Below are 13592 nucleotides of genomic sequence, written 5' to 3' on the forward strand. Positions count from 1 at the left end.
TGTATGATATTGTTCTGAGGGCCCTACCCAAAAACTGCCTTCAGCAATTCATTCATTCATTTCCATGTCCAGTCAGCATTTCCAGAAGGTAGCAACTCTGATGGCCATGTTGTTTCCCTCAATCAGGTCCTGTGTTGTGCAAGGCTATTAAAGGTGAGGACAAATTAGCAGGTGGTCCAGGTCTTGTGTTGTTCCGCACTTGCAGGATGTATCTCCATCACCTGGAAGAATGCCCCATTTTCGCATGTTGGTCTTGCAAAGAGGAACACTCACAATAAGACGAATGAGCAATCTCCAAATGGGGTAGGGCAAATCATTTACTGGAGCTAGATCTTCCTTTACAGGGATATCAGGTGGTAGCTTGCTCTTCCACCTGGTGATGTGGTCAGACTCTGGTGTTCCCTCTAGTGGTTGAGTCCTGGCGATGAAGCTCTTTCTCGATTTCAGTCGACAGACTACAGACTGATGATCATGCAGTGGATGTCGGGAATCATAAGTTTTCTTAGCCCTCTCTACATCAGCAGCAGCAGACCTTCTAATAGTGGGTCGAGCTATTCCAACAATCGCGTAGATTTTATTGACTGGAGTTGTCTTCAAACATCCCGACAAGATACGGATGGTCTCATTGATTGCAATATCAACCTGTTTTGTGTGTGTGGATGCACTCCACCCAGGTGAAGCATACTCTGCAGTGGACACACACAAAGCAGGAGCCAAAATTCCCAGGACGGGAGGACTTGCTCCCCAGGCAGTGGATGTGAGGTTCCTCAAGAATACTGATGTTATTCTGTGAACTAACTTTCAGCCTGGTGTTATGCTTTGAACAATGAGAGAACTGATTCATTAGGGTGATTTCTTTGGTCTTTCAGTTACAAACAGGACAAGGAATTTTTCAATTCAATTAACGCAGAGAGGGGAATCGGTGATCATAAGGCCATTATAGCATCACTGACTAAGGTATATTTTTTCTTAGTAAGTGTGAAAGAAACAGAATTCAGATTACCACAGCAGTCAGCATGAAACATCCATCTCTGATGATGAAAATGTTACATATAAATGGGCAAAGTACAGGAATGTTGTGCAAGAAACCCTAAGATAGATATGTGCTGAGCCAAGTGCTGAGGGATGGGATATATGTGCGGAGGGTTGATAGCTGAGTTATAAAGCTTTTACCGAGGAAGAGTCTATTGTGCTTCCTCGTTTGTCATTACATGGACACTAAAGTTACAGATGTCAGTATAAGTGTCCAAAGGGTAAGAAATTAACCGATATCTCTCAACAGATGAAACACAAATGGATATGATGGCGTACCTATACAGTTATATATAGAGTATGTGAAAGAACTTATTCCTAATATATTGAAAAATCCGCCTCAGTTGCGAAATATTTCCTGGTCTTTATCCAGGTTTTGGCTAGATTAATATAGCCTTCTTCAGAAGCATAAATTACTATAACATGCCAGAGTAAGGCACAGTCAACATTAAAAATTAAAACCTATAGTAGCATGGTACCATGTCGAATTATAACTACTTAACTGTAGTCCAGCCCCGGCATCACTTCAACACGCGGTCGGTTGGCAGCAGCAACCACGTTGGCACTGATCGTTGCATGCGGAATTGCACTGAGCACATAGCAACTTGTGCGCAAGTACATACGGAGAGTCAACGCTGTATATCGTTGGCTGTCTGTATATCAGGTGTTAGGAGCTGAAAGCCATAATTGTAAGCAAACTATGCATTATGTAGGTGAAGTCCCTAAGTGTATTAACCATACGCAAATTATATTAAATGGTAGGAAATTTACTTGGTTGGGTATATAAGGTTTAAGGATAACCTTTATGACTTCAAGCACATATGGTCATCGTGTAAAGTATCCCCACCAAACGTGACTAATAGTGGGCACCTTACTTGTCTCACTTATTTAAAACCTTATCATTATCTATAATTTAATTAAGGTGTAACTGGGTGTACAATGCCCGTCATCACACCTAACTGCTATTGACCGACGTATGTCGAGCAATGTACCTTTGACGAGAATAATCTTGCACAGGTAACTTTGTAAGTCACGTGATGTGCATGTAACATTATCGTTGCCATTGAAAGGGGGAGTATTTAAAGCAACTAAGTTTTACTTTACTGTGCTGCATAATTGTTAAATTCAACTATAATGGCATCCAAACTCTTGTTAAAGAGTAGTGGGCCAAACTTAAATTTACAGGGAAGCGCGAGGCTTGATGTCTGAACATGGTATGCGGCGACCAAGAGAGAAATATGGTGGTTGATGTAATAGGGATAAATTAAACCAAACGTAACAAAGATTGGAAACCTTCGAAAAAGTTTTTATTTCTCAGCAGAAGCTGATCGTTCAGAAGGATTTCTTTATTGGATAGCAAGTGTTTAAAAATTTGCATCTCCTCTAGAATATCTAGCCTTGCTCCTTTTACCTCACAGTGCAACAGCTCAGTATTAGTTGGAGGATTGGGTGCATGGGCCATTTGGACAAGGTGCTCGGCGAAAGTCGAACCCATGTGCAGTCACTACTTCTCGTTGGAATATGTTCTTTATATCTTGCTGACAATGCTCTCCCTGTTTGGCCGATGTAAAAGCTAGGGCACTCACCGCATGTGATTTTATACACTCCGGAGAGAGACAGTTTGTCCTTAGCTATTTTTAAAGAGTGGATTAAATTTTTATTAAGGCTGTTATTGGTAGAATATGTTGCTTTATAACAATGGTTCTTTAGAATTCACCCTATTCTGTTAGAAGCTTTACCTGTAAAAGGAATGGAGATTAGGTTCGCATGGTTATCATCTGATGTGGTACCTAATGTAGATGAAATCGTGCTTCTCTTTTTATTTACTCTCTTGTTATAGAGTTACCTAACAATTTCTAGTTTATACCCATTATTTTCAGCAATCACTTAGAGGTTAATAATTCATTCTCCAATACCTTAGTAGAAAGGGGAATAGCGAGTACTCTATGTAAACTGGAATGAAAGAAGGCCATTTTATGAAATTGTGGGTGCACTGAGTCAGCTGGTATGATATTGCCAGAGTAGGTACATTTTCTAAAGATTCTGAACGATTGTCTACTATGGTGAGATTGAGGTCTAGATAATTCAGCGTTCTATTGGCAGCTTCCATTTTGAGAGTGAAATTTATCTTATCATGGAGTTCATTAAATGCTGAAAAAATCTGGCCTTTCTACTAAGGCATTGGAGAACGAATTATTAACACTCGAAATGATTGCCTAAAATAATGGGTATAAACTAGAAATTGTAAGATAACTCTATAACAAGAGAGTAAATAAAACAGAAGCATGACTTCATCTGCATTAGGTACCACATCAGATGATAACCATGCGAACCTAATCTCCATTTCTTTTACAGGTAAAACTTCATACGGAATAGGGCAAATTCTAAAGAACCATGATTATAAGGCAACATATGCTACCAATAACAGCTTTAAGAAAAATTTAATCCACTCTTTAAAAATAGCTAAGGACAAACTGTCTCTCTCCGGGGTTTATAAAGTCACATGCGGTGAGTGCCCTAGCTTTTACATCGGCCAAACAGGGAGAGCATTGTCAGCAAGATATAAAGAACATATTCCAACAAGAAGTAGTGACTGCACATGGGGTTCGACTTTCGCTGAGCACCTTGTCCAAATGGCCCATGCGCCCAATCCTCCAACTAATACTGAGCTGTTGCACTGTGAGGTAAAAGGAGCAAGGCTAGATATTCTAGAGGAGATGCAAATTTTTAAACACTTGCTATCCAATACAGAAATAAAAACTTTTTCGAAGGTTTCCAATCTTTGTTATGTTTGGTTTAATTAATCCCTATTACATCGACCACCATATTTCTCTCTTGGTCGCCGCATACCACGTTCAGACATCAAGCCTCGCGCTTCCCTTTAAATTTAAGTTTGGCCCACTACTCTTTCACAAGAGTTTGGACGCCATTATAGTTGAATTTAACAATTATGCAGCACAGTAAAGTAAAACTTAGTTGCTTTAAATATTTCCCCTTTCAATGGTAACGATAATGTTACACACACATCACGTGACTTACAATGTTACCTATGGAAGATTATTCCCGTCAAAGGTGCATTCTAGATTATATGTTAGTACACTTGACCTATGTCGGTCAATAGCACATAAGCGTGATGATGGAGATGATGTACCTTCCGCCACACTTTAATTAATATGCTTGATCTATGTCGGTCAATAGCAGAAGTGTGATGACGGGCATTGTACACCCAGTTACGCCCTAATTAAATCACAGATAATGATAAGGTTTTAAATAAGTGAGACAAGTAAGGTGCCCACTATTAGTCATGTTTGGTGGGGATACTTTACACGATGACCACAAGTGATTAAAGTCATAAAGGTTATCCTTAAACCCTATATAACCAACCAAGTAAATTTCCTACCATTTAATATAATTTGCGTATAGTTAATGCACTTAGGGACTTTATCTACATAATGCTTAGTTTGCTTACAATTACAGGTTTCAGCTCCCAAAACGTGCTATACAGACAGCCAATGATATACAGCGTTGACTCTCCGTATGCGCACGCGCACAAGTTGCTATGTGCTCAGTGCAATTCCGCATGCAACGATCAGTGCCAACATAGTTGCCACTGCCAACCGACCGCGTGGTGAAGTGATGCCGGGACTGGACTGCAGTTAAGTAATTTTAAGTCGACATGGTACTATAGGTTTTAATTTTTAATGTTGACTGTGCCTTACTCTGGCATGTTATAGTAATTTTATGTTTCTGAAGAAAGCTAGATTAATCTAGCCAAAACCTGGGTAAAGACCAGGAAATTTTTGCAACCGAGGCGGATTTTTCAATATATTAGTCTATCACAGTTTCTGATGGGGCTGCAATATGCTAAAAATTCTGAACTTATTCCTCTTCGACTTGTTGTTTGAGGAGCTAAACATTAAAGTATTGGAAAAACATACAGGTCACTCCATTTTTTCAAGATAAGTTGTTGAACAGATGCATGCTACGACCTATATGGAGACAAATAACTACTCTGAAGGAATCAACACATTTTCCACAAACGGTAATTATGTGCAACCCAGCTGGCTCTGTTGATGAGACCCAGTAGGCAGTAGATACTAGAATCGTGTAGTAGAAATTTCAGGATCCATTCAGTATACTTACACACTGTCACTTAATGAAGAAAATACAAGCTTATGGAATATGAGGCCAACTTTGTGACTGTCTTGAAGAGTAGAAAATCATAGCAAAATTCAGGAAGACCAGCAGAGGATAGACGCTTGATGCAGGGATATGCAGCTGACCTTCAGCATAAACTAATGTAACGCATTGTGTATAAATAATCTGAGAGGCTTAATTGTATGGTTACCTGATTTCCAAACAATCACTGGAAGCTGTTGCACCCATTAAATATTTGATAGTAAGCATTTGGAGTTACTCATATTTGAATGACCACATAAAAATAAGTGAAGGAAAAGTGGATGTCATACAGAGATTTATTGGAAGAATCCTCAGGAAGTATAGTCTAAACATTACGAATGTAGCTCACAAAATCGTCGTTAGACTGTTACTTGAATATGGTTCTTCATTCTTGAATCCTGATCAGGTTGAACTGATTGAGAAGATGGAAAGAAGAAAATGCATTTAGTAAGATCAAAAGCATCACAGAGATTGTAATCCAACTCCAGTTAGCAGGTGTTACAAGAGAGGCGTTATGTGGCACCATGTCGTTTACTGTTAAAATTGGGTGTATGTTCCTAGAAGAGTTGACCAATACATTTCTTCCATATCTAGTGGAAAAAATCATGAAGGTAAAATTTGATATATTGGAGCTCACATAGAGACTTATGAACATTCTTTTTCTTGTATGTTGTTTGTGACTGAAACAGGAAAGGGGAGCAGACAAAGTGGCACCCAAAGTACCCTCTACCATCTACCATACACCATAAGTCAGTTTGAGTAGTAGAGATATAGAGGTGAATATAATCCCTGTAGCTGCTAAATAAAGATCAAACCAGATAAAATACTATTTATTTTACACAGAATAAAGAAAAGTCATTATTTATTAATACAGTGGTGTAAGAGGTCTTATTTTATTTTATTTTTTCCCCATTACATTCAGGTATGGAATTTCTAAGAGCTGTATCATGTCATTTCATTTTTGTAGGAGTCGCCAAAATTTAACATTCATGACATGTTGCCAGTTACTGCATAGTGCAATATATGATCATCAATTTATGCGTCTGGAAGTAGAGTATTTGTGTCATTATACTTGTTATTATTGTTGTTATAAATATAATGTCAGAACTAAATCTATAATACAGAACAACTTGTATATTTCATGGAGTTTACTTGTAGGAGAAATGTGTGTACGAGGCACTTCCATAAAGTATATTTCCCTGGGATTGTGAGCATAAACATAGCCCAATTTAATTCCAAATCTATTGAAACGATTACAAGATTCCGGAACAGAGGTCACTGGAAGTGAGGTCTGGGCTGTAGCATGGATTATCAAACATCTTCCATCTGAATGCTTGCAGGAGCTCTAGTGTCTGAGCCATGTGTGGCTGGGCATTATCATGCAGCAAGATGACTCCAGTGCTAAGGATCCTGTACCACTTGTTCTGAGAGGCCCATTGCAGTTTTTGCATTGTTCTGCAATATGCTTAGCATTCACCATCTCACTCCTGGCCAGGAATTTGATAAGGAGAGGACGCACTGCCCACCAGCCACATTGTACGCGCGCGCGTGCGGGTGCGGGTGCATCTAGAACCACCAGAAACGTGAAATGTCTGCAAAAACAATCACGCTAACCTAACTACCCCTCACTTTAGAATCACTGTTGATAAATTGTTTCAAAACAGTGTGCAATACAGGCAATTGATTGAAGAATGCATCACTACCCCTCCTCCATCCATCCATCCACCCACCCGCAGATTAAGAATTATCTTTACTTTTGGATCTTCTCTCGTATGGTGCTCTGTTTAGTGTTCCCTAATCAGATACTAGAAGTGAGTTCAGGTGAGTTTAGGCTATGGCCTCCCATCACATGATACCACTTGTTTGCCCTGTATGTTTGCTTGATAAAATTTCATAGTTGACCCTCTTGCACTCTGTGACCATCAGTGACCTTAATAGAGAATCTGCTTTAATTACTGAATAAACTTTGTGCCATTAAACACCAGCATAATCAGTGGTCCACAGACAATTGATGTCTGTGGACTAAGGATTATGCTCAATGCAGCTGACCTTTAACCTCCATTTGTTGTAAAATTTTTCATAAGGAGCACTGAAATTCAGTCAGCTGCATGAACTGTGTATGCAGCCAGCATGTCTGCTATGTTCATGAACCCAGTACGATTCTCAATATAATAGACCATTATTTCAAAAAGGATAACCTAATGTTTATAGGCTTAGCATTTTCATGTTCAGCGTGCAGTTATGAGTGAGTGCAGTCGGGCCTTAGTGCCTGGAGACAGTAGCTGTGTGTGTAAAAGTTGTTGTTCTTGTGTGAATGTGTGTTGTATTCTACTTCCAAGGAGGGACTTAATCCAGAAGCTTAATATTTCTAGTATTCTTTTCATTGCACCCGTTTGCGACACAGCGCCTGCTCTACATGAAGAGCAGCAGCCTATTCTATTATTGTTATTCCATGTTGGACTTTCCATTATTTGATTATGACTTACTTTTTATGATAATTACACAAATGGTTCATAATATTTTTTTAAATGCAAAACCTTTTCTTTAATTAGCAGTCTGTATTTGCTTACAAATAATTCAATTTTTTATTTATTCCACATGCCTTGATTTTCATTTGTGGTAGGAGTGACAGAAATGGTTAATGAATGTTCCTGAATTTTGTGGTTTTCAGAATACGGCCGGATTGTTTCACAAGTGTAGCTCATTTAACATAGTTGCAACTGTATGTGAAAATTTACTTTAGACAAGCTTGTTAGCTGTAGAAACTAATTTAGGAACTTGTACATTACTAAGGTTTCTGTAAACACAAACATAAAATTATCATTAGTTTCACTTCAGGAAATCTGAAACAGCTATCGGCCAAATATTTGCTTTAGATACCATACTGCATAGCTCTGTTAAAAGTTGTATACTTTCCTTTTGAACCACTTCATCATGGAAAGGGGTAACAGTGTGTTTTAGCATTTTTCTTATGCACATTGCTTTGTCAGAAGTCAAAGTTGTATATTGAATATGAATAATTTCAGGCCCATCTAGGGATAAAAGTCTGGTGTTTTAATACTGTTGCAACACTTAACTGAAACATATTAGTCATCTATATGAAAGGAAATTTCACACAAGAAAATTAATAAATTAACACACACACACACACACACACACACACACACACACACACACACACAAAGGTAAAAGTGACACCATCGTAGCTTTCCGAAATATTATTTCCTTCGTTGGGGAGGAGAGTGAGTTAGGTAGGAAAGATTAAAAAGTAAAAGCAGATTGCACAGACTATGGGTGGATTCATGTCATCTTAGGGTCTGAATGACCTTTCCTATATTTTCAACCTTCCAAACCTATCCTGTTTTCCCTACGGAAGGAACTAATTGTTTTGAGAGTGGATAGTGTCATTACTTTTACGATTATTAGTGTGTATCGCCAATACTAAACATTTCTCTTCCTGAGAGTAGGTATTTGTCAGAGAAGTTCCATCTCGTACTGTACGTACTAGTTGCCATATTATGTCTATAAATGTATATTTTTCAATGTATTCCTACATTACTCATGTTTTCAGAAAATACTGGCAAATTCTGATGCATCAACTCTGAAAGAGAACTTATGTCAGTTGCAAAACCAAGGGATTTTAACTGCTCACCAGGTATGTTATTAAATTATATTAAAAAAACACTAGGTGCCAAAATCATTATCTTTTCCTGTTAAAATTGCAGCACAATTTGTTGAATCTTGTGTAATGTTTACATGATAATGTTTTCAATGATTTCATTGCAATTCATTACCACAAGTGATATGTATTGCCATATGCAAAACTAGAATGATATGATATGAATTTATCTTGTTCTTGTGCTTGTAATATTAATTCTGATGTTATATCTTGATTTGTTTCAGGCTATCCAGATTTTAGGAATTCAGTAATGTTATACACATTTACAGTAGTACAATATTTTATCTCTGATTCCCTTGCAGTTCATTACCACATGCAGTATATAATGTCATGTGTAAAACTTGACAAGTATATATTTCTTTTCTTAATTGTATGAAAAAAAAGAAAAACTAGGATTATGAAAGTGACACAGCATCAAAAGAGAGAATTATCAGAGCTAATAAAATCTCATTAACTATTTTTGTACTTGTAAATTAATTGCATCATGAACTGTGTCATGAGGGCATTATCATTGTGCAATTTTATGTAGTTATAGCACCATGCCACTAGTTTGTGTATATACAGTACTAAGCATACAATAATAAACATGTGACTTTTACAGTATAACCTTCCTTTTTTTACAAATTATTGATTTTGCCATTAAAAACATAAATTGTTTATAAAATTTGAAGTATGGAAAATAGAGAAATTAAGTTAAAGCTTAATTCAGTCTTTTGGATTGTCTTTCAATATTTATCTAACATTGTGTTTAAAGACATTAATGTTTACTGTCTGTATAACAAAGTTTGGAAGGCGGTTGTACAGGCACACCAATGTGTAAGTTAAATTTATCTCATAACAACTTGCCCGTTGTTATACTGATCTCAGTTTCCAGTGGATCATTCTTTTATATTCTTTACCAGCCACCACCACCAGCTGCACTCGCATATCAGTGTTTGCATTATGATCAGTGATGGTAAGTAAGCTAGTAATTTATAAGTGTCAATGTGTATAGTGGTGTAAAGACGTATGTAAAAAAATTATGCAGTGCTGATATGTAGGTACATAATTAATTTTTGTTATGTTGAATCGGAAAGTGTGCATTATATTCTTGATTATTCCATAATTAATAGAACACACATATCATCTCACCAAAAGCCCCTCCATATTCCACATGTAAAGGTACAGATGTGTCTCTCTTTGTTGTACAGCGTTTAAATGACGCTGTCTCCATGAGTCTTCAAGCACCTCAGAAGCCGTAAGAGATGCGTGATACTCAACGGCTAAAATGCGATGGGGTTGTGGCTGATATTAGTAATGAAGTATGGATTAAACACACAGAAGATTGCGAAGCAGTGTATTTATTTTGTTGAGTCATATTATTTAGAATATATGAAAAAATGAATGCATTTTCAGAAATGGGAGAAAGTTCAAAAATCAAAGAATAAATAGTTTTTTCAAAGAGTAATTATTGTTCCATATTTCACAGCCATTTCTTCAAACAAATGAATAAATAAATTGTACTACACACTTTCTAAAGTAACGAGTGTCCTCCTTCAGCATTCAGTCTATGTCCATATTACATTTAATTAAAATTGGTTCAGCTGTTCAGTCGTGAAAGAGTAAGAGACAGAGGTACTTCCACATTTATGATATTAGTATGGATTTTTTAAACTGACATATATTCCCTAGTTTATAATGATTTATTGTATATACAAAGTGTTGAAATGCTGAGCACTTGGAATTTTGGTCTGAAACACTATCAGCTTCTCACAATAGTCATCATACTGCCAATTTCTGGGTGATAAGCATTTTCTTCATACTAATAGTGTTTCTCCGTAGCTGTATACCATTTTACATATGAAGTGGAAGTATGCATAGAAAAATAGTTTGTGATATTAATTGCTAAAAATTTAGTGTTATTTCTGCAACAGTAGCGAACTGAATCTAGTTAATATATGTGAGAGATAAGCCATTGCAATTGTGAAGGCGTAACAGTGACAACATTGAATGCAAGCATGCAAACAGGCATACAATGTGTTGTAGAGGTGCTGGATGTCAGCTTGTGGGGTGGAGCTCCGTGCCTGTTCCACGTGGTCAGTCAATACAAGGACAGTTTATGCTGGATGTGAATGACTCTGGCATTGTCATCCGATGTTGTCCAATATGTTCTCAATTGGAGACGGATCCGGTGATCGAGCAGGCCAAGACTACATGTCGACACTCTGTAGAGGATGTTGGGTTAAAACAGTGGTATATGGATGAGCATTATCCTGTTGCAAAAACTCCCAGGAATGCTGATCATGAATGGCAACACAACAGGTTGACTCATCCGATTGACATACAATTTTGCAGTCAGAGTGTGTGGGATAACCAGTATGCTGTCGTATGAAATCGCACCCCAGACCATAACTCTAGATGTAGGTCCAGGCACACAGACAGGCTGGTTGCAGGCCCTCAGCTGGCCGCCTCCTAACCAACACATGCCCATCACTGGCACCGAGGCAGAACAAACTTTCATTGTAAAACGCAACAGACCTTCACCGTACCCTCCAATTAGCTCTCGCTTGATGCCACTGAAGTCACACATGGTGGTGGTTTTGGGCCAGTGGAATGCACGCTACAGGGCATCTAGCTTGAAGCTGTCCTTGAAGTAACAGATTTGTAACAGTTCGTTGTACTACTGTAGTGCCAAATGCTGCTCAATTTGCTGCTGCAGATGCAGTATGATGCGCCAGAGCCATACACCGAACATGATGGTCTTCACTCTCGGTAGTGCCGCGTGGCCGTCCGAAGCCCAGTCCTCTTGCGACCATACAGTCTCATCATCAATACTGCCAGAAATCGTGTACAGTGGCTACATTCCTGCCAAGTCTTTCTGCAATATTGCATCCAGCTTCTTGTGGTGTTGATAATGGCATCTTCGTTGCCTTAAAGCCATTCTTGACTAACGTCAAGTCACAACGTAACTAATGGTCACTACCATTACAGCATGTATTTGAAGCAAAACTGAGTTGTAATCTGGTAGTGGCGCTGCTAGTGCTGCGTTTATTTGACTGGCACGAAATGTGAATAGAAGTCATCTTTCACATGTAGAAACAAACCTACCAACTTTTGTTCATGTTGCACAACTCCTACTTGGTGTAGCAATTTTTTTCCATCAGTGTATTTGCGTCATCTGCAGATGGGATAGATTTCTTGTTGATATCTCCAGAAAGGTGGTCATAAGATACACCAAGAAGAGTAATGGCCAAAGCATGCTTCCTTGTCATGCATCATGTTGGATAGTCATGTCAGAGAAGTGTTTATAACTTCTTTCATCTGATATCTGTTAGTTTATGTTACCTGTCTGTCAAGTAAGATTTTGCCATTTTGTGTGCAATACCTCTTACCCCATAGAATTTTGGGCTTCCCAGTTAGTCTCATAATTTAGTAAATCAAGAGCTTCTGATAAGTCACAGAATATCACAAATGTTACTTCATCCCTACCTCTAGTACTTGTGCTGCTGTGACAGTGGATTAACTGTTCTGGAATCAGTGTTGACTTCTGGGAAGCATACTGTGAGCCAAATAAAAACTTCGTTACTCTTATCGTACAATACACATTCAAAGACGTTTGATATCACCGAGCGAGGTGGCGCAGTGGGTAGCACACTGGACTTGCATACGGAAGGCTGACGGTTCAATCCTGCATCTGGCCATCCTGATTTAAGGTTTCCGTGATTTCCCTAAATCGCTCCAGGCAATTGCGAGGATGGTTCCTTTAAAAGGGCATGGCTGATTTCCTTCCCTAATCCGATGAGACCAATGACCTCGCTGTTTGGTCTCCACCCCAAATAACCCAACCCAACCTTTGAGATCACTGGTTAAATACTTGTGTGGAATTTTTGGGTTCCTTGAGGTCACTGTTGTTTGTGGTGCCAATAGACTTATATGATTTGTAAACTTCCAGGAAACACTCCTCCTGTCACAGATATGTTACTCAGTGGCTAAAGGCAGATCACAGTCCAGTTTTCGTGTCTGAATTGCCATATACACCTGGGATTTTAGTATTCGCTATCCTGTTCATGGCTCTTGTTACTTCCTTCCTTGTAACCTGGGAATAAGTGCATTGAATTATTTAATGGGCATCCTTTTTGCTCTTAAATCAGTCATAGAATTGGTTACTTTAGCTGAGAGGGTAGTTGTTATACTTGTACAAACCTTTATGAAGTAATTATAAAATGAATTTGCTACTGATTCTAGGCTGTCTTGTAGAAAATTGGTTCGTCTGATTTACATGTTTATTGTTTCTAGTCTTTGCCTGTCCTATTTTCGTATTTATGATATGTGACACTGTTTAGTCTCACTTTGTGATTTGATAATGGCCTTAACAACAGTGTGTATATTTGCACATTTTATTACTTTTCTGTGGATTTTTTGTATTCATAATTTGAACTTCAGCAATTTGTTTAGTTTTCTGATTCACTACAGATCGTTAATATTATGCCAGATACAATGTTTCCTTTTGTAATCCACTTATTTTGTCTATCTGTATGTGTAGTGCATTTACTTATTATGGCAAATGCCTCATTAATATACTCTCAATATCCATTTTGAAGCCAGGTTGGTAGGTACTCAGAGAGCTCACAGGATAAGGTTTTGATTGTGGATGGGGCCGTAAACAGTTACTGTGAGTTGCACAATCAAACACACAACTTCATTTTTCTAAGAACCACTCATT

At 38.1% G+C, this 13592-nt stretch overlaps 1 protein-coding gene across 1 annotated transcript in view; it reads left to right on the forward strand.

Moving 5' to 3' along the window:
- LOC124596129 overlaps positions 1-9493 on the forward strand; it is a 262465-nt gene extending 252972 nt beyond the window's left edge. Inside the window, exons 26-27 of the mRNA XM_047135149.1 lie at positions 8783-8866; positions 9115-9493. Of these exons, the coding sequence (XP_046991105.1) occupies positions 8783-8866; positions 9115-9141 (111 nt within the window). The 3' untranslated portion in view covers positions 9142-9493. The remainder of the gene's footprint in view (positions 1-8782; positions 8867-9114) is intronic.
- Positions 9494-13592: the final 4099 nt, after the last annotated feature.

This window comes from Schistocerca americana, chromosome 2 (assembly GCF_021461395.2).
Source record: "Schistocerca americana isolate TAMUIC-IGC-003095 chromosome 2, iqSchAmer2.1, whole genome shotgun sequence".
Lineage (NCBI taxonomy): Eukaryota > Metazoa > Arthropoda > Insecta > Orthoptera > Acrididae > Schistocerca > Schistocerca americana.